The sequence below is a fragment of the Amphiura filiformis genome, chromosome 16 (genome assembly GCF_039555335.1).
Source record: "Amphiura filiformis chromosome 16, Afil_fr2py, whole genome shotgun sequence".
Lineage (NCBI taxonomy): Eukaryota > Metazoa > Echinodermata > Ophiuroidea > Amphilepidida > Amphiuridae > Amphiura > Amphiura filiformis.
In genome coordinates, this window is record NC_092643.1 from 43,715,049 (window position 1) to 43,742,749 (window position 27,701).

General features: G+C 37.9%; 1 protein-coding gene across 1 annotated transcript in view; it reads right to left on the reverse strand.

Moving 5' to 3' along the window:
• The window catches only part of LOC140172672 (uncharacterized), a 31,901-nt gene extending 4,413 nt beyond the window's left edge, over positions 1-27,488 (reverse strand). Inside the window, exons 1-4 of the mRNA XM_072195805.1 lie at positions 25,933-27,488; positions 9,729-9,940; positions 7,906-8,004; positions 6,520-6,623 (exon numbers count right to left, since the gene is read on the reverse strand). Coding sequence (XP_072051906.1) covers positions 6,520-6,623; positions 7,906-8,004; positions 9,729-9,940; positions 25,933-27,488 — 1,971 coding nt within the window. The remainder of the gene's footprint in view (positions 1-6,519; positions 6,624-7,905; positions 8,005-9,728; positions 9,941-25,932) is intronic.
• Positions 27,489-27,701: the final 213 nt, after the last annotated feature.

Consider the following 27,701-nt stretch of genomic DNA (forward strand, 5'->3'; position numbering starts at 1 on the left):
AAGTGAAATTTAGCAAAACGCGACGAGGTTTATTTGCCCGTAAGAGAGCTCTATTGTTCCGCTATTGTATCCGCTATTGTATCCACTATTGTATTCTATTCATAAAAGCTACTGCAAGAATCGCGGCAATCCCTGATATTGCTGATGTCTACCGCCGGCGTTTCGCATTTATTAACAATCAAAATTATCCCATACTCTTACATTTATAGTCTTATTCTCACCTTTTATATAATATTCAGAAATTGCAATTCGGAAAACTACTAACTTTTCAAGTGAAAATATATATTCCATCGAAAATATATCAGACTTAATTGTATAGACGAATCCAACGAGCCAAGTCATGGTCAGGATTTGGTCGGCCATCTTTCCCGCTAGCACCAACCTGGGGGTATTGAGCGCCCGATTGTGCAAATAAAAGCCGCTTAACACCTGGAGAAGATGCAAAGACGAGGAAGGTTAATATAATAATATATACAATAGAGGTAATCCTGTCGCATCTATTCATACATAGTCCTTTTGTTCATCCATCTATGAATACATGCGACGGGATTACCTGCGGAATTATCTCTATTGTATTATTATATTAACCCTCCTCGACCTTATCTAGGTGTAAGGCGGCTTTTATTTGCACAACTTTTGGAACTGTATTGTGTTGTAAACTTAAATCAATCTTTTGTCTACCTGTGTTTTCGCGAAAGGTGTAAAACGGGTGATGGAATGCAGTTTAAATTTCCACCAAGGCCGAATCATTTCACATTTTGGATGAATTGTAGCCGGCGGGGACCCAACTAAAGGCTGCTAGTCAGGTGTAGGGATGCGTGTATTTGGATTGGTCTACACATAGAAATCTATTATACCCAACCCATAAGTGCCCAATGCACCCAAATATCCCCGCAAATATCTCATACACGATTTCATTCATTCATTTTGGGCTTTAAACACTCAGAGGTCGTCCAAAATGGCAACATCATCAGCATGATCAAACCCTCTATGACTTGTTCACAAGTTGATGCTTTACAAATTACCCTCACTTGACCAAACACGCATAATACATGATCGAAACACCCAGCAGAGTTTTACATAAGATTATGTGGCTTGTCTTAACGATTCAAAAGATGCCACTTTCTTACCCACTGACACTAGCTAATTTGCATGGCAGAAATCTATAGTGCGGACACTCTTCAGTCGCAAACCAACAAAATTCGTGCTATTTTGGCGTTCTTGCAAAAGAAATCTCGTGAATCGAGTGCCCTCTCAACAATATCCCTAGATGTTTGCCAATAATGACACACTCTAGAAACGCCAACATAAATCACCCAACAGCTTCATTTTAAGAATTATTTCAGTATCCAAATCAATAGGAACAGAAAGAGTATGGTCTACACATTCCAGGAAAATGTTTTATTTGTTTCTTCCGCCATTCTATATTTCCCTAAAATTATCACATTTTTTCTCCAAAATCCTATGTAAATGATTCTCCACGCTACGCAAAAATTATGTGCGATAAATCATACAAATTTGTCACAATTTTACATCACTTTAGACAGTATTGCAATAAATATGATTTTTAGGCATTTTGAACGGCAACTTGAGTATTTTCAGAAGTCAAATATCGCGCCAAGGGGATGACACTCTTATTTACGCATTCATTTACAACGCAAACTTGTATCGAATCCCGGTGGTTTGCGACCAATGAAATGTCCGCACCCCTGGATTTATTAATCCCTGGTATGAATTATGTATTAGATTTGTCAAGGCAATAACCACGATCCGTTTTGTAATAATATAAAAGCACTTGCAATAGAATCCCGCTGAGTTCAATGAACTGCGCCCTGAAACCGATGGAGAAGTGCCCCATAAAGAAGCTATCCCATTGACCTCTATTAACAGGTCAGTGAGCTCTCCATACACAAATGAACAAGTACAATAGGACAAGGCCAGCACCTATTACCTGCTTAGTAACATGTTATTTTGAAGTCTTGAAGATTAGTAATCGTCTGTGCATATGAACTGCGCATTTATGATGCAAAATATTAGTTCTATATAATATAATTATGATATACAAAACGACTAATAAAATCATGTCATCATGGCGTCATGTCAAAGGTTCATTATATCCCGTATGTTTGTCTAAATTCATATATATATTTGAAAACAATTTCTACTCCAATTTAATATGTACTCAGGTGGAACCTTGCTTTTTTTAATTTTCATTTCTTTTTATGTAACAAATTCAGGTTTTTCCATTACGCGGGGCCGCCGGGCAATACAAATTTAATGCTAACATTGAATGAACGCAGAATCAAGAATGGGCGTTTCTAGTACATACAGCGTCTGACTCTACCTGAGGACCTAGCCTAAGTCCCGTGGGCTCCAAGAGTGGCTCTCCATACACACATGAACAAATACAATGACGGGTCGCCATTGCTCTCCATACACAAATGATCAAATACAATGGCGAGTCCGACAGCCATGCAATGAGCCAAATGAGCAGACCCTCTCAAGGGTCTGCTCTGTGATACCACACTGATCATACTGATCTTTATGTTATTACAGCGAGGCCCACATACAATGTTCAACACAAAGTGAACGATGTTATAACTTGGAGGGCTAACAAACCAACACCGCCAAATTCGACTGACGTGTGTACAACGTGGGATGCTATGAGGAAATTGAATACTCGATGTCTGATCATGTTTATGGTTCGGATAGCGGTTACTTAGCAACTCTCGTTCCGCCTTGGGTTTATTGAATACACTCTATATAAAGTCATCAATATGTCGTTTCCAGTCCTTGGCTGAACTATTGGGTTCAGTTATTAATTTTTAAATAATTCTGTTACCCCATAGCATTAAAAAACTAGTATTTTGATAATTAAAATAGCTGGATGCGGTATGCAGCTGACTGGGGTGGTTACGGGTCGTTAAAACCACTAGAACCACAAACCGCGAAATATGGATATCCAACTAGTTTGCCTGCAGGGCTACAAAGAACCGCTAACCGCGAAATATGGATATCCAACTAGTTTGCCCGCAGGGCTACATAGCACCATTAACCGCGAAATATGGATATCCAACTAGTTCACCTCGCATGGCTACAAAGAACCACTTAGCGCGCAATATTTTTTTACCTCAAAAAAGAATTAATATCTACCAAAAACGTTTCAAAACGTAAAAAGCGGCCAAAGTTTAAAAAATCTTTCCTGTGTGGCTTTTCACCCATTTTTTAAACTTGGTCCCGTTTATGAAAGTTTTTAAAGACCCATACGAAGTCATCTATAGGCTACTTGTTGGTTTTCTTAGTTGTCAATGTTTATTTTGTAGAGCAAATGAATTAATGTTCGTGCGTAATTGAAGTTTTTTCCGTATAGACGTTATAATGTATTTTGTAGCAAATACTCACTTTGTTAAATTCTTCATCGTCATGTGCGATTCTGCGCCTTATGTACAGATGTAGGGCCTATATGTAGCAGGTTGACACACAGTTAATTTGCTAAGTATATAATGACAAATATTGGTATTATGACAATACGGTATATACATTGTATATACAACGACTAATAGATCCTACTATCATGGCGTCAGGTCAATGTTCATCATACCCCGTATGTTTCTTAAAATTCATTCATATTTGAGACAAATTGCTGTGCCAATTTTATTGGTGCACAGGTAGATCCATGTTTTTTTAAATTTTCATTTCCTTTTAATGAAAGAATTAAGGTTTTCCACTGCACGGGGGCCACAAGGGTGATACTAATTTTAATGCTATATTTTCAAAACGAATACGTGCTCCCGGTTGGCTCTATAGCGATTTCACAGAAAAGGTATTGTTAGTGCAATGCAGCGTCGGACTCTAGCTGAGAGCGTAGCCTAAGTCATTCCGGACTCCAAAAGGGCTCTCCATACACAAATGAACAAACACAAAGGAGGGTAGTCTCCTCCGTGACCAGCTTGATTTCGATGGAGCGGAACCAAATTGGCTGCGGAGGAGACGGGTCATTTGGATATGCAAATTAGGTAGTGTCGCTGCCCTGTACAAACTGCCATTGATACAATGAATAATTATAAGCAGAATATAGCAATGCATACATAATATATAATACAACATACATAGTATGGATTTTTAAGAGTTGTGCGTAGAATATATTAAATTATACATTACAGAATTATTGATCATTGATTGAATGAGTAAACACTATTTTGTAAGTTATTCTCTACAAATTATTTCAAATTAAACTTAAGTGTATTTCGACTGTGATAAATGGCAATTGCTGAATAAATTGCAACAAATAAATTGAGATAGAGATGCCTGAAAAATGTTTCCAAACTTTTGTTGAGGAGTTTATATACTGGTAGTGTCGTCTGCCAGTTTCCAGCAATTCCATAGTAGCATAATATTATAGCAACACGTGCAGAAGCTCAATGAACGTCAAAGGTTGCGTGGTGTTGTGATGGCGCAGTACTCTCAATTTCATGCACCCAAAATGTTTCCATGATCCCCTTGCCCTGTTATAGAGAAGAGCAGTAAAAAGAAAGAAAACAGGATAAAAATTTATTAAATTCTCATCAAACATTATTGCTGCAGCACAATGCCTATTCAACGGTTTGAAGAAAAACTTACTAGAAGAGTAACAGGACCACAGGTCTCTGTAAATGATCCAAAGAAATTTTGAACCCAATTGCGGGAAATTTGAAGAGCGCCCTCAAATTGGAGTGTCGCACTTTCTACCATCAGTTTCTTACTATACAGAACAATCACACCCCATTGGTCATTTACATTATCGCCGCCATCCTTAAATCCTAATTTAAGGAGTATTTTGTGATCCTAGCATCCACTTTTTATTACATTTGTAAAGCTTACTCCCAAAATTTCAGTTGATTCCGATTAGTTAGGCATTATTTTGGGCATTAGACTGCTCCATAGGCCACTGTTGTAATTTCGCTCTGGTACACCAGAACGCACTTCAAATTTTTCCTAAAAGAATTATGTATCCAGAGGTGATCACTAAATGCCCCTTTAAAGGAACAGCTATTGACCCTTTTTCTTCTTTTTTTCAGTTTTCGTATCTGTTTTTGTGTTTCGGGTTAATCGTTTTCTTATCTCTTTGTTGTAGAGAAGCACTGCGACTTCCTAGTACGTGACGGAAGTATTATATTTATGATTCATCAAATTACATCAAATTTTCATGGTTTAAAACCCGGGGGTAGTAAGTCGGTTACTGTGTCTCATCTGAAGTTGAGAGTATACTCAGGTTGCTCTACGAAAAATGCATTACTATCAAAACCACTAATCTATCCAATTATCCCTTGCTGATGCCCTATTATGTAGCTATCAACACGGTTTGAAAAGTGTGCCAACAGATTCCATAATACCATTATTACATATCTTTTGGCTTGTCTACTGTGGTTTATCATTTAGGGTGGGCTTGTCCAGCTGGGAGTTATTTGACCAAAGGGTAATTACTAGTAATTGGTCCTGGATAAACATCCCTTTGTCATAGAGCAAGAGGACTGTAACACCATGTTGGATTTTGTAGTGGCAGACTCGAATCAGTGCGTTTACGCGAGTGGACGTATCGCCCTTCTACGCGTGTGTATACGCCCCGATTTGAATCTGCCACTACGAAATCCAACATGGCGTTACTCTCACCTTCAGGCGAGACACAGTATAATATAATAATGTGGTTTAAAATTTCACAAGTAGCGGTACAGGTACGTATATCTGCATTTAACAGGGTTTGCATGTTAACATTATCTGGGCGTGAGTGTCACTTAAAGGAGTATTTCGTGATCCTAGCATCCTCTTTTATGACATTTTTCAGTACATATCCACGAAAAAAGCATATTCCCAAAATTTCAGTTTATTCCGATTTTGCGTTTGCGAGTTATGCATGATTATGTGTATTACACTGCTCCATAGACAATACGTTGTAATTTCGTTCTGGTGCACCAGAACGAAATTCAAATTTCGCGATATCTTTGCTAAACGAATTAATATGCAAGAAATATTTTGTACATAAACATTATGTAGCCAGAGTATTCCAGTGATATAAAAATCTCAACTTTTTTTTGAGAAAAGTGGGGGGATGAGGCTGTGGATCACGAAATGCCCTTTTAAAAGCCATAAATCATTTAATTATAGGTAAAATCTGCGTATTACTTTTCAAATTGGACAAATGAACGTGCGCGCTGACTGAGATGATTTCACAATTGCATTAATTGTATCAATTTCTCAAACAACAAGTAAATACATAGTTTTAAATCTTTTTTAGACAAATTGTACACCTCCGTTTATTTTTATAATAATAATTCAATGAAAAATTACAAAAGCAGACAATTCAAGTACTATAAAATTCCACCGCCTTCAAGCAAAATTAATCAATCTACGCATTTGAAAACACTGCACGCAGTACGTTTGTTGTTCATTTCAATCATCGAATTTCTTTCTAACATGTATTTTGCTTTCCCGTTTTGTTTTGTTTGTTTTTTAAACTGACTGCATCGTTTTGTTGAAACTTACTTTAACTTCCACTGTTCCTCTAGATGTAATGAGAAAGTTTCGCCTTGATGACTCAAATTCTTCAAGGTGTGTTTTAGTTACTTTGCTGATGTGAATTTTGAGAGCTGAAATGACATTTGAAAAATTTAATACATAAAATACTTAAAACATTGAAAAGATTCTCTTCAAAAGCACATTTCAAATATTTGCCTGTTCCAACTATACTTACTTGCGTAAGATCAGTCACATCAAGAAGTATATTTTACATTTGTGCTATATTCTCTCTTGATCTTGCGTAAGATCAGTCACATCAAGAAGTATATTTTACATTTGTGCTATATTCTCTCTGCAAAACGCGACTATGGAAATTGTCAGAATTATTATTCCAACAAAGACGTCTTAACATACCATAAAAACTCGATAGTTAGCATAATGTGTTTACTATCAAGCGCTTTTGAAAACATGAAATTGTACCATAGTCCGGCGCTTTACCAACTGAGCAAATTCTTCATGGTGTGTTTTAGTTACTTTGCTGATGTGAATTTTGAGAGCTGAAATGACATTTGAAAAATTCAATACATAAAATACTTAAAACATTGAAATGACTCTCTTCAAAAGCACATTTCAAATATTTGTCGTTCCAACTATACTTACTTGCGTAAGACCAGTCACATCAAGAAGTATATTTTACATTTGTGGTATATTCTCTCTTGATCTTGCGTAAGATCAGTCACATCAAGAAGTATATTTTACATGTGTGCTATATTCTCTCTGCAAAACGCGACTATGGAAATTGTCAGAATTATTATTCCAACAAAGACGTCTTAACATACCGTAAAAACTCGATAGTTAGCATAATGTGCTTACTATCAAGCGCTTTTGAAAACATGAAATTGTACCATAGTCCGGCGCTTTACCAACTGAGCAAATTCTTCAAGGTGTGTTTTAGTTACTTTGCTGATGTGAATTTTGAGAGCTGAAATGGCATTTGAAAAATTCAATACATAAAATACTTAAAACATTGAAATGACTCTCTTCAAAGCACATTTCAAATATTAGCCATTCCAACTATACTTAATTGTGTAAGATCAGTCACATCAAGAGGTATATATTTTACATTTGTGCTGTATTCTCTCTGCAAAACGTGACTATGGAAATTGCCAGAATTATTATTCCAACAAAGACGTCTTAACATACCGACAGACTTCCTGCTCAGTTCTCTACAGGCTTCAATTGGAACTTCTATAACTTACAAAGCAATCGATTGACTTACACCTCAATATAATGCCACCGACCTTAATGCACATTGTACTTGCAAGCGCAACCTGCGCTCATCAGCTCAGAAAATTTCTTTCTTGAATTGGGCTTTACTTTTAGAAAGCAAATCACATTTTAAGGTATAATTACCTTCACCAGTAGACTCCATTCTAGCTGCAGTATTCACGGTATCACCGAAGAGACAGTAACGAGGCATCTTCATACCAACAACACCAGCTACACAAGAACCTGTACACAAGAGAATAAAGACCGCGACGCGACGTTGTCATTAATATCATCAACGGCAACAAAATCCCCCGTCCTCGTCCTTTACTGTTTCTATTCATCCCCTCCTCCTTCGCCCTCTATTTTTACCAAAATGTGGGATTTCACCTGTTCTAATTTTCAAAAATTATCCTTGAAAAGGGCACTACCGAAATTTTGATTGCCTTCGTCTAATCATATTATCCGCAAAATACACCTGATGTGGATTATTAATTGTCCATGTCCTTAGATACAATTCATCACGAACATCATTCTCCCAACAACAACAAGAGTATCGGTCATCATAGTCAATCATCTTCATTTTGTCAAAACAATTAATACACCCAAGGAGGGGAAACATTTGCTTTCAACACGTATAGTCTGATCAATCTTTCTAAAAGTTTTGGGCCCAAACCCTCACTAATTGATAATTGCCCCCTCCTGGCCAGATTCACAGCTTAAAGGAGTATTTCGTGATCCTAGCATCCTCTTTTTATGACATTGTTCTGTAGATATCTACGAAAAAAGCCTATTCCCAAAATTTCAGCTGAATCCGATTTTGCGTTTGCGAGTTATGCATGATTATGTGTATTACACTGTCCCATAGACAATACGTTGTAATTTCGTTCTGGTGCACCAGAACGTAATTCAAATTTCACGATATCTTGGCTAAACGAATTAATCTGCAAGATATATTTTGTACACAAACATTATGTAGCCAGAGGTATCCAGTAATATAAAAATCTCAACTTTTTTTGGGAAAAGTGGGGGATGAGGCTGTGGATCACGAAATGCCCTTTTAAGTAATCTCTGGCACATTTTTATGATAAATCAAATGTTCTGCACAGTTAAAAGTGTGCTCGTATGTCAAATGAGAACTGTAAAATTGGTAAGTGGGATGCTTGGGGATTTGTAGTTTGGCATTCTCAACAGCATTCTCACCTCTATTGATAAGGCAAAGATTAAATGTCTGTTTAGTTAGCTTGTCCATACTATACTTTACTGCGCCAATAAAGTATCCTTACACTTGGAAAAATAATCACAATTTCCAAATTGAACAATATTGGGTTAATTTTGTTTTTTAATAGATGCACTATCTAATTCTGCACATTATGACACCACATTGAATCCAATGTGACTTCAAGAACCAAAGTTACAAGCATTTGATTAGACGAAGGTGCAGTTTTAAAAGTGACAAACTGGCCTATTCAAAACTCCACAGACTAGACATCTGGTTTGAGAGTGGTGAATGGCTAATTTATGCGTTTGGCTTTAATTTAAAACAAAAGGAACAAAAGAAAACTGAAACAAAAGAACTGACAAATAACATGAAAGTTATGAAAAGTACAGAGAAGTAAAACTGAAATAAAAACTGCTTTAAATAACGCTTCATTGAAGAAACTGTGTTGTCTCTTTGTTGCGTTTGTTGGAATCTTTTTGCGTCTTGTATAGGACAGTTTGTCACTTTTAAAACCGGACCTTCGTCTATTCAATTGCTTGTAACTTTACTTCTTGAGGTCACATCGGGTTCAATGTGGTGTCATAATGTGCAGGATTAGATAGTGCATCTATTAAAAAAACAAATTTACCTCAATATTGGTTAGTTTTGAAATTATGATTATTTTTCCAAGTGTAAGGATATTTTATTGGCGCAGTATATATAGCTGATTATATTGATCACTATAAAAATACTTATAACAATTATCTACCTGTATGAATTCCAATCCTGAGTCGTAATCTTTGATGCGGTTTATGTGGGATTGCAAAATCATGTACCATGTTGAGTAGATCTGATGCCATACATATGATCTGGTAGCAATGATCATCACTGCGCTCTGGTAGGCCAGACACGACCATGTAAGCGTCGCCTATTGTCTCCACTTTATACACGTAGTGGTTCTCGATTACACTATCAAAAGTGCTATTATAAAAAGAAAGAAAGACATTACCGAAATCCATCAAAAAGGAGTGCTTTGACATTGGAATTGATACCGTCCTGTGTCAGTGGCGTAGCGTGGGTTCTCATATTGGGGGAAGGGGCAACAACCATGATTGGGGGGGCACCAACCATGACTGGGGGCACCAACCATGATTGGGGGCACCGGGTCTGACTGTGGGGCACAAGCCAATTTTCGGCCATTTTCCTATGGGATTTTTAAAATTTCAGATTGATTGGGGGACGTGCCCCTCCGTGCCTCTATGACGCTACGCCACTGCCTGTGTATAAAGTGACGATATATAACCCGTCCATTAATTTATTTTTATCGTATGGATGGTGAGGGCGACGTTGCTGCATATTCACAGAATACGGACGATTTAATCTGGTATACTTTTCTGAAAAAAATATAAAATAAAACAACCATCAGGGATGGGAGCGGATGCGATATCGCCATTTTTACGTCGCCATTGGATTCACACGTAATCATGAAATCTTCTTCATGAAACTCTAAATGTGGTGTTTGTTGTCAAAGCAAAATTATGTTATTCTAAAACCGCGACAACGAACTCCACGTAATAGCGTCTTGTCGCTTAATCGGGACATATGTATCAAAGGGGTGATCAAAAGAAATGCATGTGTAAGGGACTACTGCAATATTTCTCCCTTTTGTTTGGTCAAGTGGGTTATTGATCACACTACAAGTAAAAGACTCTACCTAGGCGCTTCATTTGAATAAACAGGAATGCACTCGTCAGGCGATGATGACCCTCTCAACGGGGATTATGTCAGGAGCCAAACACAAAGCGTAATGAAACACCCGTTTTTATTACCCCTCCTTATCAATCCTTACCACTACGGCCCCACATCATTCCATTAAACAACAACACAGGGACTTGCAGCTAAGAAGCGCACACCCTAGATATTCCACAATAGACCTTCGCAGCCAGAATCAGCTCCCGTTTCGTACGGGTTACAATCGTTTACACGAGAGCGTACTAACCATAAAAGCCTGCATACCGCACCATAGAAAAAAAACGCCTCATCGATTGAACTAACTTGACTGCTAGGTAGACTAATCCCCAACCTCTCCCTGAAACTTTTAAGTCGAAAGATCAACATTGATTGCTATTTCAACTAGGTTTTATCGGACTATGTGACCGCATATCCCTAACAAAAGGACGTTCGCATATAAGACGCCATCGAACTTTTGGTTTGTTGTTCAAACCCCAGCATTTACCCTATAACTTACCTATATAGTGCATTTAAAAGTGTGATAACCTCCATGGGTGTACTATCTGCAGAAAGGCGGGTAAATCCAATAATATCGCTGAAATATATAGTAACCGAGTGAAAATATTCTGCCTGAAACGATTCTCCTGCACGGAGTTGATCAGCCACCTTGCGCGGTAGCAGTTGACAGAGTAACTCTTCAGTCCGTTTCTGCTCACTTTTCAATTCTGATTTTTTACTCTGCAGTTTCATGGCATATTTGCCCATAGTGCTCATAAGTCGTTGCATATTATAATTATTTATCACACCCATTGTTATTGAGATTATAACAATAACAGATACGACCGTAGCCATGATAATTAAATTTAACTTGGCTGATTTTAGATTAGCTTCAGAAGTCAGCTTGGTATGCTGTGCTAAAGCCATTCGCACATTACTAACCGAATTGATGATATATGTGATGTTACCAAACCAGGCTAGAGACAAACCAATCGCATCTTCCACTCCAAGTAGATTACAGACATTATCGTTTCGAAAGATACTGTCAGTCAAGCGATTAACAACTGCCTCTGCTGGATCAACCAGGCGAATTTCTGCTTGTAGAGCATCGGCGACGAAGGTGTCGTAAGTGCTAGCTAAAGTAACCAAAGTATGTGACTTAAGTATTACTTCTGCAAACATAGTCGACAAGGTATGATCAAGATAGCAGGATGCGAAACGTGTCCCACCTACTGCTCTTGCTATCCCAAGAAAGTCGACTGATTGGAGCAAACTGTTCTCTGCAACAAGTTCAGGCCACAAATGTCCATTGTGTGATTTGCTGTTCAAAACAGCTTCTCTGCTTAAAGCCTGAGTGATGTTAGAGTAAAATCTTATTTCAGTTTCAATGGTAAGATTATTTTTAACATCTACTTTAATTCTGAATTCATGGATGTAATTTAGAAGCTCGTGTTGAGTTTGGAAAGCTTTGTCATTTACTTTTAAACCATCACTTGGCCAAAAGTTGACACCATCAAAGACGTGATCGGTTTCTGATCTTGCGTTGTGTAACAATGAATGAACTTGTTCGTGACTTAAATCATCGGCACTGGATCCTGTGTAAATTGCACTTAAACCTCTTTCTGCCATTAATCGTAATACAATGTTATTCAGTTGGTTACCACTTTCTATGGTTGAAATAGTCTTCTGTTCCGTAGTTAGAATCTCGACGTAATGAACCAATGAAATTATGTTGATAATTAAAATTGTTAACAATGGTACCACAATAACAGCAAGACTTTTGGCAAGACGTCGTTTTGAGCCATTGTCGTCAACTTCTTTGAGCATCTGTTTAAATTCGATCGTTTTGGTCTCGCTTGATGATAAACTTATATTGCCTTGGCTACCAAATGCGCCCTGTACTGTCCCTGGTAGTGAATTCATAGTTTACATTTCAAACTGATCGAACTTAAACACTGAGGTTACTGTATTATTATTCAGGCTGATTTATGAAAGTGTTGCCAGGTACCTTACAGAGCTAGAGGGGGTAATGGACAACAAAATTGACAATGACTAAGCGTCACGTTTCCAACGAAGATGAATAGGTCAAACAACTGTATAATTAACATTGATCGATGTATATAGGCTGATGAAAACAACTTGTCAATTTCAATTACAATGTATTAACTGTCATTTTAGTTGATAACTTCTGGGTATCTTCAAGGTCTTTGATATTATTGTAGTGCCTGGTATCAGAGAAGAACGTCAAACATTATTGTGAGACGTATATTGCGACAATTACATTTTGTAGCACGTGGGATATGGTTATATTAAACGCCAACTACTAATATATATATTTTAGAGCCATACGTTTTCCGTTTTCGAGAGCACACACAGAGCAAAGGAACAACTTTCATCCGGCTACACTCTGCGAGCAACAAAATCAACATTCACCGGGGGTTCGACAGGAGATACTAGAGAGTTTGCGAAATGAAGTTTGAATCCACAAACTTTAACGTCTAGAGGATTATAGAGGATTATGTTTAAATAAAACCACTCTGCCATTAAAGCCACTGGAAGTGGAAGTTAACCCAAGAATCTATAGTGTGCCGTAGATTATAATGAAAATACGTCAATTTAAGAACAATAGTTTTGCATATTTCCTCACAGACTACATAATTACCTCTTATGTATTATCTAGTTAATAGACCAATTATTGCAAATCTAATTTGGTTTGGCTAAAAACATGCCACATGTTGCTGAAAATTACTGAATGAATTACATTAAAATACATTTTTGGTCCAAACGTCACGCTTGTATAGTTTTGTGTGTGCTCATCACGTACACCAAATCAGTTTGCGAAACGAAGTTTTGTCATTACTTCCACTTCAAGTGGATTAAGGTCCCGTAAAAATGGCCTGGTTTTACGTGAGCAAGCAGTGTACTATACTTCTGGAAGAGTAAAGCAGGTGCACAACATTTTTGAATATAACATGTCATAGGTTGTGTCTGGTAAGAGGGGGTAGGGAGGAGGAAAGGGAGGGTATTGGATGTGGACAGGGGAAGGTGCATTGACGGTAGCCAGGGGGGACAGCTCACCCATGATATTTTATGCTTTTAGGCCTTTTCTGCCATATTTTGCCCATTTTTGAAAAAATGTTTCCCTTTGAGAATCACCCCCACGCCCTCCGACAAAGTCACTGGGGAGGGGGAAACAGGAGTGCGAGTGGGGTATTATAGGAGGGGTCAAGTTTGAGAGAACGAGTACAGATAGAGGGGAGAGGGAGGGGGAAATAGGGATAATGTAGGGGAGGGGAAACAGGAGGGGAAGGGGGAGAGAGATTGAGAAGGAGGGGAAAGAAATAAAGAATAGGTATTTCATTAGGCTAGAGTGGCAAGTTTTCCGTGATTTAAAACACCGAATTCCGCGATTTTCCGTGCGTGGTTTTGAATACTAAATTCCGTGATTTTCCGTGATGTAATTTCAATCTACCAAAAAACGTTGACAACGTAAAGAAATCAGCAAGTTTAAAAAAACCCACCTCGGCTCACTTTTTTAAACTTGGTCCCATTTGTAAAAGGTACTGATTTAAACTTTATCATATTTACATCAATTTAAAACATTTCCAGAAGTGTTATGTATCTTTAATGTGCAGATGCGATATTAATTTGTAAGCTTTCTGGAACGACCTGAACGGTTATTATCTTGTTCTTGCATGATAAGCCAATATGTTTTTGTGTTTTGTTTTATAATATCATGATTAATGATTGAATTAAACGAATAACAAGTAGGCTTGTTTGTAATCTTGTTGGAAACGCTGTATTCTGTTGAAATAAAATAAAAACACTGATTTGCTGTTGGTGTTCAAATGGGACCAAGTTTCAAAAAGTGAGCCGAGGTGGGTTTTTTAAACTTGCTGATTTCTTTACGTTGTCAACGTTTTTTGGTAGATTTCTTTTCTTTTTATGAATGTAGCCAAGCAGCTCCAAGCTTGAAAAGTCAGGTTATGAAGTGCACCATAAAACGAATAAAACGAAAATGGATGTTTGAAGTTGCCATTCTTGATTCATGACAATAAATAATTAAACAAAACTTTATCAGTCGTTTATTTTTAAAACTTGCTCGTCACGCGTGACTGTAATGTTCAGAGGCGTACACAATGATCAATAAACATTTTAATATACTTTAATTATTCAAGGCTACGTAAATATGTAAATAAAATGTAAATATGAACAACACACACCCAATGTTGACAATGCCAGAGAGACACACATAGAGTAAATCCGATTTAGGCCTACTTCATGTCGGAACTGGTAAATGCGCATATGGTCGAATCCAACGAAAAGTGTACACGGCATGTTCAGGGCCATAACTTAAAAGTATTAATCAATTGGCATTCGTTTTTGTATTGTGTTTATTTGCCTTGATCATACGCTTCGCGCCATATATAATAAGACCCCCTTCTGTGAAAAACTTAGACACAGAGACCCCAAAACATGCTATTTTAACCCATTTTTTCAAAATATCTCTTAAGGTATTTTTAAAAACATCTAAATCAGTTATGAAAAGAAGTCATTGGATTGAATCTAATTTGATTTCCTGAAAGGTGTGTATTCAAAGATTGCCTGTTCAATTTTTCACATATTTGTACATAATTATGAATTTTTGTGATAATTTTTTGAGTGGTATTTTTTACATTACCTACGAATACAATTTTCATAGCACTAGATATATCTTTAAAAATGGAAATCACTAATAAATGCGCAATTGATACAAGCTTTGATATGTCCAATACTGAAATGCATTGCATTCGGACATCTTTATTATTGTGTTTAGCTGCCAGAAATTCTAAATGGCACAAAGGTAGGTTTGGTAAAAAATATGCATTACCTCCGAATACATGTTAAAAGCTGTGCCATTTCCACAAAGTGAGAGAATAGTAAACAATAGTTAAGCAATAGGTGCAGGGTAATACACTCTTTATTTCTACCAAGTTTCAATAACCTGCGTTTAAATATTTCTGAGATGTCGACAATAAAAGCAAGTATTCGTAGGTAAATTTCGGTAACCGAATGTTACCTACGAATACACTTTTATCATGACAGTATTGTGAAACACCGCCATTCTTGCCAATGCCCATATTGGTACATAACGAAGGCCTGTATGTTTGCTATCAAATCATATGTCAATGAAAGTTGCGAATTCACATACATGCCCACCATGCAAAACTGAATACGGCTTAATTGGTGAAAAATATGTACTGAAATAGACGACGGTCTGCTCATTTGAAAGAAAAATCAGATTCAAAGAAGATTAGAAGGGGATAAATACTTGGATTTGTCAACTGTCATGTGTGCTTCATTTTAAATGTTTACCGAGCTTCTGGTTTCTTAGTAATTTGTGTCCAAATTGACTTATTCAAAGGTAACTTTTGACGTTTTCGCTAAGGTTACCTACGAATACCATGGAAAAACGACTGTTCTCATTGTCTCATGATCTAGACAACACATTGATGGACCCTGGTATAAAGCTAATTGTAGTTGCCCTCAAACGAAAGGCCACAAGACGTAACTGACTCCAAGATGGACTTCACAAGTCTGCAATAACGGTTTTAAGCAATTTGTGTGCAATTAAGCAAATTAAAGTCACTTTAGTGCCTTTGTTTCTTGCTTCAATCCTCTTTCAACCGTTGTGAACCGACATTATTAATACATGATAGGGTCTAAAGTATCAATAAACGCACATAAAGAAAATAATACATTCAAAGTGCTTTATAAAATGAAGTTTTGATTGCGATATCCACCAAAAGTCTAATTCTTACCTACAAATACTGAAATGTTACTTACGAATACAGCATAATACATGACATGTGTAATGAAGTGTCCCTACCAATGGAAATTAATTGTCAAAAACTTTAAGCGGTACCCCAGGACACTATTATTACCCATATACGGATTCATTCAACAATTATTTATTATGTAAAATTGCTGATTAACTACTTGTATATCAAAATGAAGTGGTCAAAATCTTGCTAAAAGCATCAAAAAATTTTGATCTAAGGTAATAGCATTTATTCATTTGGACGTACCATCTGAAAGGGATCTAAAACTACCATTTTATTAATTCATTACCATAATAGCAAAATTTAAACCTATAAACTCAATATAGATATTGTTAAATCGCTCATGTTACCTACGAATACCCAGGTTTCTTCACCTTTTCATTGTATAAAGCGTTAGGTGTATGCGTATAATTCCTAATATTCTTGAAAACATATATCATACTCGTTCTTATACAATGTGTAAATTGATTCATACTCATTTGATAAATAAAATACAGAAACTGACCTAAACTTCATTTTCAAAAATAAACTAGCATAAATTGACTAAGATCATATTGATCGCGTTATAAAAATAAAAACAAATATTTTCTGGTTGAGTTAGCATTTTCCTGACACCCTGTGGTCTACATTACACGAAAAAAGCGTTAATGGGAATATTCCATTTGTTTTAGGTTGATTAGTATTGCGATAGTGAAAGCATCCTAGTGGTATTCGTAGGTAACATTGGGTTTTGATATCACATTTACTATCACACGTCCTGGATTTATTTTCAAGATTAGTAATGGCATTTTGGTTCCTATAAGGCCAATATGTCATCAATCAATGGGCAAAAGGAAAAAATTGTGGAGACATTTTTATTTCGGACTTTTATTTTTAGCCCGTGGACACTTTTGGTTGGATTCGACCATATATTTAAGCCTATACTACGGAAGCGTCTAAATGCCCCAGATAATCGTGTTTTAATGTTGGTGGTTCTTTAGTAGCCCTGGGGCAATCTACTTAGCTATCCGAATTTCGCGGTTTGTGGTTCTTTGTAGCCCTTCAGGGCAACCTAGTTGAATATTCCTATTAAGCGGCGGTTGTCGGCGATCTTTCGTGGTTTGTGGTTTTCATCAAGCCCTGCACTCTATCGGGAGCTAATTTATAGTTTAAGCTTGTTGAATATCCATATTTCGTGGTTTGTGGATCTTTGTAGCCCTGTGGGGCAATCTAGTTGCATATCCAAATTTCGCGGTTTGTGGTTCTTTATAGCCCTGCGGGGCAATCTAGTTGGTATCAATATTAAGCGGCAGTTGTTGTTGATCTTTCGCGGTTTGTGGTTCTTTATAATCGAATAATCGATAGGCCTGCGGGCAATCTAATTGGATATCCCAATTTCGGGGTTTGTGGCTCTTTGTAGCCCAGCGGGGCAATATAGCTGAATATCGTGGTTTGTGGTTTTAATTTCCCTCATCAAGCCCTGCCCTCTATAGTTTATAGGCTAAGCTTGTTGGATATCCGTATTTCGTGGTTTGTGATTTTTTATAATCGATAGGCCTGCGGGCAATCTAGTCTTTCGCGGTTTGTGGTTCTTTGTAATCTTTCGTGTTTTGTGGTTTTAATTTCCCTCATCAAGTCCTGCTCTCTATCGGGAGCTAATTTGTAGTTTAAGCTTGTTGGATATCCATATTTCGTGGTTTGTGGTTCTTTGAAGCCCTGTGGGGCAATAGTTCCATATCCAAATTTCGCGGTCTGTGGTTCTTTATAGCCCTGCGGGGCAATCTACTTGGATATCAATATTGAGCGGCAGTTGTTGGCGATCTTTCGCGGTTTGTGGTCTTAATTTGTTGGATATCCATATAATCGATATGCCTGCGGGCAATCTGGTTGGATATCCAAATTTCGCGGTTTGTAGTTCTTTGTAGCCCTGCGGGGCAATCTAGTTGGATACCCCTATAAAGCGGCGGTTGTCGGCGATCTTTCGCGGTTTGTGAAAGTAAATTCCCCTAATTAAGTCCTGCCCTTTAGCCCTGTGGGGAAATCTAGTTGGATATCAATATTCAGTGGCAGTTGTTGGCGATCTTTCGCGGTTTGTGATTTTCATTTATAATATTTATATAAAATATAATTTCAATCTGAGCTGTGAACAGAGCCACTGATAAATAAATAATAAATAATAAATAAATTTCGGTGTTTTAAATGACGAAGATGCCATATGATAGTCAGGCATGGTGATAGCATCTGGATGGTGAAAGTAGGCCCAAGGCCTAGGCCTAAATGTGAATAAAAAATCAAACATCTCCTTGAATAAGTTCATCAGGATTGTAGATATCAATTATTGGTAAATTATGCTTTACAAATCCACTTGATTACTCACGTTTTTAGACGTTTCATCTTCCTACGGAAGACTTCATCAGTAATGTGATGAACCAGCAACACTCCTACTCTCATCTCCAGAGGGTGTAGTTCTTTGCAATAGCTGGTCATATACATGATTGAGTGAGTATGTCCCTTCATCGCGGTTGATAACGTTGGCCCACCGTTTTCTGATCCACATTGCTTCTCTAATCCATCTGGTTTGCTTACATGAGTCTTTGTCGATTACTTTGGCTCCGTCCCAATCAATAACATGGTTTTGTTGCGAAACATGGTCTGTGATGGCGGACTTGTTAATTTCATCGACCGACTCCTTTCGAACAGCGCGTGTGAATTTCCTCTCTGTTAACTTTTCAGATTCTTTTAAATGTTCTTTCAGTCTTACCCCGAAAGGTCTGCCGGTTTCCCCAATGTACGACTTCTTGCAACTTTTGCATGGTATTTCATAAACACAATCGCAAGTTTTGGTGGCTTCTATTTTGTCTTTGGGGTGTACAAGGTTTTGTTTCAGCGTATTGTGTGGTCTCATCGCTGTCTGGATGTTATGCTTTTTAAACACACGTTGCAGTCTTTCCGACACACCTTGGACATAGGGTATCACTACCATGCCCTTACTTCTTTCTGTGTTCTTGTCCTTTGCTTTCTTCTTCGCTTTGGTCTTATCACTGATCTGTTGTTTCACTTTTTCAATCGTCCAGTTAGGATATCCACATTGATTTAGCGCATGCTTGATGTGTTCCTCCTCCTGTTGTTTATCCTCCTCTTCCGTTACAATCGCGTCTTTCCGATCAAGCAATGTTCTGACTACACCCAATTTTTGGTGTAAGGGATGTTGCGAAGCAAAGTTTAAATACTGGTCGGTGTGCGTTTTCTTTCTGTACACTGTTGTCTTTACCGAACCGTCTTCTTTCCGATTGATCAGCGTATCGAGGAAAGGTATTTTTCCTTCTGCTTCTTCCTCGTGCGTGAACTTAATGTTGTTGGTTGGATCCGCTTTGTTGAGGTGATCTGTCAGTTCTTGCGTAGTGCCCTTTGGTATAATCTCGAGGATATCGTCGACATATCTTTTCCATAATTTTGGACGACACGCGATGGGTGCATTGGCTATGGCTTTTTGTTCCAGCCATTCCATAAAAATGTTCGCGATAATCGCGCTCACTGGGCTTCCCATGGCCGCTCCAAATTTCTGCATGTAAATATCTCCCCTGAAGGAAAAATATGTCGTCGTCAAGACAAATTCAAGTAATTCAATAATGTCCTCGGTGTTGAGTAATGTTCTTTGTTTCAGCGTGGTGTCCTTGTCCAGATAATCTCTCACTATCTCCAGCGTTTCATTGATAGGGGTATTCGTGAACAGTGACACGACATCATGTGAATTAAAAATGTCCTCGTCGTCAATTCTGACCGTAGCTAGTTCTTCCGCTAATTCCCGCGAGTTGGTGACATGATGGGCTGTCTTTCCTACCATGGGGGACAGAATCTCCGCTAACGCTTTAGATGTCTGATACGCGATGGATCCAGTGTAATCCACAATTGGTCTGACCGGGTATCCCTCTTTGTGAATCTTTGTGGTGCAGTATATGCGTGGTGTATTTTCAGCAGTGGGGTAGAGCAACTTATATTGGCTATTATCAATCTTGTTTTCTTTCTTAAGTCTCTGTAAGGTACCCAACAACTTTCGCTTGTACTTTGAAGTGGGGTCTCCTTTAAGTTTCTCGTAAGTTTTTTCATCACTAAGCAAGTTGTTTACCTTTTCTTCATAGCCGTCGGTAGATGTAACAACCGTGCTTCTACCCTTGTCTGCACCCATTATTATGATTGACTTGTCCTTTTCAACTGTTTGAGTGCTACTCTTTCCTCTTTGCTAATGTTCGATTTCGGGATTTTCGCTGACTTTAAAACTCCTGCGACTTCCGCACGAAGGTTTTGTGCTTCTCCGGGTGGTAATTTCCAACTCACTTTCTCGGCCGCGACAATGAAATCCTCGTTGGGAATCCTGTCCACCGACACCGCGAAATTTAAACCTTTTGCCAGCAGGGAATTCTGCGAGTCCGTAAGCTTCCTTTCTGTGTTGTTTACAACCCATTTTTTCAGCTGTGTTCCCGACAAGTCAATATCCGGTACGGCATTTCTTTTCTTCGCTAGATCTTCATTTTTGTCTTTGAGGTTGTTTAACTTCTTAATTTGTCTTTCCTTTGACTTTTCATGTTCCGTTTTGCGTTTGTTTTCCAAATGAATTTCAAGATGGCGGCGTACATCGGCTTGCTCGTGGCCATCGTTTTTACTTTCGAGTGTTTCTAGACCGTGTAATTTTTTACTTGTTTTGGTTAGATCGGCTATTCTGTTGCTAACGACGCGAATGCGTTCTCTTACCAGTTCGTTTTGTGCTTTCTGTATAATATTCCGTGCCTTGATGGTGTTGATCGGGCAGCGTAATTTCAAACTATTGGGGGTGATCCCGCTATCTTTACAGCGATGTGTGAAGGTTAAATGGTTGCGATGGCGTGCAATTTTCTTCTCAAAACTCTCTAAATCACGTACGTTTTTCACTGTCTCTTGACCATAACGACTTCTTAACTCCTTGAATAAGTTCATCAGGATTGTAGATATCAATTATTGGTAAATTATGCTTTACAAATCCACTTGATTACTCACGTTTTTAGACGTTTCATCTTCCTACGGAAGACTTCATCAGTAATGTGAAGTAAGGGCATGGTAGTGATACCCTATGTCCAAGGTGTGTCGGAAAGACTGCAACGTGTGTTTAAAAAGCATAACATCCAGACAGCGATGAGACCACACAATACGCTGAAACAAAACCTTGTACACCCCAAAGACAAAATAGAAGCCACCAAAACGTGCGATTGTGTTTATGAAATACCATGCAAAAGTTGCAAGAAGTCGTACATTGGGGAAACCGGCAGACCTTTCGGGGTAAGACTGAAAGAACATTTAAAAGAATCTGAAAAGTTAACAGAGAGGAAATTCACACGCGCTGTTCGAAAGGAGTCGGTCGATGAAATTAACAAGTCCGCCATCACAGACCATGTTTCGCAACAAAACCATGTTATTGATTGGGACGGAGCCAAAGTAATCGACAAAGACTCATGTAAGCAAACCAGATGGATTAGAGAAGCAATGTGGATCAGAAAACGGTGTGCCAGCGTTATCAACCGCGATGAAGGACATACTCACTCAATCATGTATATGACCAGCTATTGCAAAGAACTACACCCTCTGGAGATGAGAGTAGGAGTGTTGCTGGTTCATCACATTACTGATGAAGTCTTCCGTAGGAAGATGAAACGTCTAAAAACGTGAGTAATCAAGTGGATTTGTAAAGCATAATTTACCAATAAAAAATCAAACATGTTTGTTTCATGAAAAAAAATAATAATATCACAATAGCAATGGATGTTCGAAATGGTGTTATTCTTGATTTACGACAATAAATTGATTAATAAAACATTTTAAAAAAAGTGGTGGGAAGTTTCGAACTTGAGCAAAAATTCATAAATGGATTAGAAGTCCATGGCCTTAACCACTTCGCCACGGGGACGTCCCGTTATTACGATGTGTGAAAGTGGAGTATTTATTAATATGAATATATGCTGTGGTCCGGAAAGAATAAAAGAATAGTGAAAAACTTGATTTTTTGGCGAATGGGGTCCAGAATTTGTATGTAGGGTATCCAGGAAAATGCCTGGGTATATTTGAAAGTGAATCTAAAAAATTAGTGCGACAGTGACAGCCATGTATGGCTGTAGCAGTGTCGAAAGATTGTGGATATCAGTATGATTAGCTATGATTTGCCACTAATTTTGGCTATGAAATACCGCGTGAAATAAAGCAAGAATGTTTGTTTATTATCAAACAATCGGATTGACTGTAAGATTCGTGTAACTTTTTGAAATAAAGAGTTCTTAAAATATGACACTTTGGACAGTAAATACGATTTAGCATGGTTTTAGATATATTTTGTAAACAGCGAAAAATATCATAGAACAATAGCGTTTTGTTCCGTGTAAATATAGTCTCGCGGTGCATCTGTTTATTCTTCTTTATCAGTCGTTTTTTTTTTTTTTGCTGGTCAAGCTACCGCGTGACTCTAATTCCGTGTTCACATTCGTGGTAAAAAGAAGCTAGGCCCTACTTGTATTATGTTTTTAGTTGTTTTCAAGCCTGATATCTTTGAAGACTGACTTCAATTTCATTATATTAACCTCACATTATTTTTTCTTCATTTTTATTTTTCGCAAGGAAAAAACACGTTTTCCGCGAATTTCCGTGTTTTCCGTTTTTTCTTAAATTCCGTGAATTTGTCCGTTTTTCCGTGACACGGAAAACTTGCCACTCTACATTAGGCTTTGCGTAGTAAATTGGAATATGAAATTGACAAAGCTGACGAGCCTTTATATTATATAGGCCTATGAATATCGTAAGAATATTAATTGAAACGAATAGCTTGTTTTAAAATGATATGATAAGGAGAGTAGCACTGGGTCCCGACATAATCCTCGTTGAGTGGTATCGCGAGTTCATTCATGTTTATTCAAACGAAGCGCCTGAGATGTTTTTTGTCTTGAAGTGGGACTAATAATAGGGATAACCATCAAAATTTCATGATGCCCCTATTGCTATTTCTGGATAGAACTCATCAATAGAAGTATTTTGGTGGTTAAATGGTCAAAATCGGTCAAAAACTTTTCGAATTATGAATTTTCAAAGTTTCCCATTCTCACCGGTCATTGGAACAAAATAAAATGACAAGTTCCAAAAATAGCAATTGGGAGCAAAATTGGCATAAGCATATAATTACCTTTATATATTTCTTTATTTTAATATATATGCAAACATGAAACAAGCATATTGTGAAAGTATCAAAGGGTTTCTTATGAAATGGCACTTTACTAGTCAATGGCATAAATTATTTTTTTCAAACCGAGGCATTGAAATCATGCCTTTAGAGAACATTTGCCAAAAATCATCCAAGATGGCCGATATGGCACAAAATCAAAATTGCACTAAGTCCAGGTGAACTTTTTTTTTTTCACAACCAAAAATTTATTGGGTTTAATATGACCAATTAGTAGGTGCATGCAAAGAAAATCTTAAGTGTCATTGAAGGTCATTGACTCATTCACAACAATAGAGGTTATCCACTTCACTCATCATGCTCATGTGTGACTTCTAACAAAAGGTGCTGGTTCCCGTAGTATTCCTCATTCAAAACAATTCAATGCATGACCTCAGAGTTACCTGCATAACTTTCGCGGGCTATTTTGAAACAGTTATGGTTGCACATTCAGGTACTTCTTTTGAAAGTTCTAAACAAGGTATAGCCAGCAGCAAGTTGTAGATGGTATAGGCCTAAATATATAAGAAAACGTTTGGGGTTGAAATCAGGTGAAAAATACATCAAATGAGCACGAAACTTCACATTTATGTTCAGAAAGGTGTCTTCTTAGCATGATTTGAAAGGAGTATGAAAATTCCAAAGGGAAGCTGGTGATTTAATTTGTAACTCGAGATCTACTTGTTCAATTTTTTAACCTTTTTACAGAGGGTATGATAGAGGTATTACTGGCAACTCTGCCAAATTACAGCTCAGTAGGCTACATTGTTCACCTGATCTTATTGACATGAATATGTTGTGCCTTTCTTGAGCAGTGCTGAGCTCAGCCACTGGCAATTAAGCGCACTGTGGCGATGGACCAATTTTGACTCGCACTTACAGGAAAATGAAATAAGTTATGTTGCTGTAATTTGCAAGATAGTTACAAAATATAATTGGCATTAATTTCCCCAATTTTTACAGAAAAATATTGAAAAATAAAAGAATGAGATCAATTTAGAAATGTCTGTGTAAGCAGTGCACAGTTGAGCTCCCTGCATGTCTATGGGAGTGTTCTAATCAAGTTGATGGTTCATTGGCGGGTTCATTGGTCATTCCTACTAATAACCACTTGACTAAACAAAAGATACATTTTGATGCAGTCGGCTACAAGCTCTACACATGCCCTTCTTTTGAACGCACAATAATACACATGTCCCGAGTTTAAGTGACAAGACGCTGTTGGTGCAGTAACCAATCATACGTTCGCGTTGTAGTAAATTTGAGCAAGAAATCCAATCGATATTTCTGAAGTTGCCGTTCCAGTTAAAGTAAATTTTCAAACTTCATTTCATAAACTCTCTACTATATCACCAAAACTTTTAGCGCAGCTCTGGAAGTCATCATACAAAACCTTGACTGGGAAAAGAAAGGGATCAACATCAATGGGGAGATCGAGAGGATAAGCTACCTGAGATTTGCAAAATAATGATATTATAATCTTTGCAGAAAACCCTGATGATCTGGAGTCTATGCTGCAAGCCCTCAATAATGAAAGTAACTAAGTGGGGCTGAAGATCAACATGAGCAAGACCAAAAAAGAAGATTAACAGATTTGTCATCAAGAAGAAAATCTACATTCACCAAACAGCACTGGAAGAAGTAGAAGAATATGACTTGGGTCAAGTTGTCAAAATGAGCTACAACCAGTTTGACAAAGTTAGAAGACGAGTAAGAGCTGGATGGGGTGCTTTTGGAAACTTGAATGACGTGATGTAGAGCAATATGCCAGTATGTCTTTAAACGAAAGTCTACAACCAGTGTGTCCTCCTAGCCATGACATATAGCTCAGAAACTTAGGCCATGACTCAGAGAATGGAGCAGAAGTTGAGAGTGGCTAAACACAGTATAGAAAGGAGCATGCTAGGGATTACAAGAAGAGACAGAAAAACAAATGAGTGGATCAGAAGTATGACACAAGTCACCGAGCATAAGGCACTGGAGCACAAATTGGCTGCGCTCTAGTAGGGCCGCCCGGTCGCGTGTTTATTTTATGCAACCATAATGGACCGCATATGCTAACTCTAACCCTAACCCTCACCATGACCATAACCCTATCCGTAACCCTAAACCCTAAACCTAACCTAAAGGGTTGGTGGCATTGTGGCCCAATATGGTAGCAAAAATAAATTAAGCACCCCGCTCTGGCTACATGCTCTACATGTACAGCTTACCTGTACAAGGAGTTCAATAAATCCACTACTTCCATTGGAGTGCTCTCTGCCGAAAGTTCCGTAAACCCAACGATGTCGCTAAAATATATAGTAACACAATCAAAATACTCGGCTTCTACCCTCTTGTTTTGACGAAGTTGGTCTGCTACAGCTTTAGGGAGAAGTTGATAAAGTAGTTGGTCGGTACGTTTCTTTTCTCTTCTCAGTTCTAGTGTTTTGCCCTCTAACGTTTTCGCATACATACCGATTGTGGACAAAAGTTTATGGATTTGACGCGCGTTTACGATACCCAAAGCCAGACAGACTAACACGATAACTCCAACTACGGTACCCAAAATAGCCACTTTCGTTTCCGCCAAATTGTAATTGTTTTCTGACCTTTGTTTGGTGTGTTCCGATAGCGAGTTCCGTACATTACTGACGGCAAGTATAATCGCGGTAACATTACCATACCAATAAAGTGATAATTCTGTAGCAAGTTCTACTCCATACACCTCACAGACATCATTATTCTCAAATATGCTTTCTGTCATGTCAGCAACAACTTCTATTGCTGTTTCAATGTTTTTAAATTCACTCTCTAAGCCTTCTGCAACAAAGTTGTGATAGGTTTGAGCAATATTCATCAGAAGGTCCTCCTTCACATAAGCTTCTTTGAACATAGACGAGAGTGTGGAGTGAAGGTAACAACCAGCGAAACGTGTTCCACCAATGGCTCTTGTAATTCCGAGGTAGTCTGCCGATTGCAGTAGGCTCTCTTGTGCAACAATTCCAGGCCATAGGTTGCCATCGTGTGATCTGCTTTTGTAAATCGCTTCCTTCATAAATTCTTGTGTGATATATGTGTAAAAGTTAACATCTTCCTCGATAGTGACATTAATGCGTTTATCAATAACATCTCGAAATTTATGAATACGATTATGTAAACCTGCTTTTGTTTGAAAATGTCCTGCACTTGTTCTTAGGCCATCTGAAGGCCAGACGATGAGGTTCACCAGAGCTTCGTCTGTAAGAGATCTTGTGTGCCTTAGTTGTATGTACACTTCATCTGTTGTCGCTTCATCAGAACCGAGGTAAATGGCACTTAAGCCCCTTTCCGCCATTAAACGAAGTACGACTCGATTGAACTGATTGCTAGATTGTATCGCTGAAATAGTTTGGCTTTCTCTTCTCAATATTTCAATATTTTCAGCTAAAGATACAATACAAATGGCGATAAGAGTTATCAATGGTATAATGATCACAATAATAGTTTTTGCAAGACGTTCTTGAGTTCCTTTAGTGTCAACTTTTTTAAGCATTTCTCTGACCTCTCTGCCTTGTTCAAAACTAAGAACACTTATGTTTCCTTGACTTCCGAAATTGTTTATGACAAGCGATCGTTTTCTGCTAGTGGGTAGGTGATTATTAGCAGATGGTATATCGTGAGCTGGTGGTGCTATAGATAAATCTCCGTTGATTGTATGGGTAGTAGTCCTGATAGTAGGGGTAGTGGTACTTATGGTAGGAGTAGTAGTACTGGTGGAAGGGATAGTGGTCCTGGTTGTAGATGCCATGATTTGTACCAAAAAGTGATCACAGAGAACTTCACATGACTTTATTTGTAATGGAGGCAACAATAAGAAGAACTAGTTTCTACTATATGCTACTGCCGTACTGCTGGGCATACTGCAGTTGAAGTCCATTTATTTAAAGGCGATGCAGAAATACGTGGGAAGGACACTCGTGGTTCAAGGTTGCTTCAACTCAATATCAATTCAGTTTTCAGG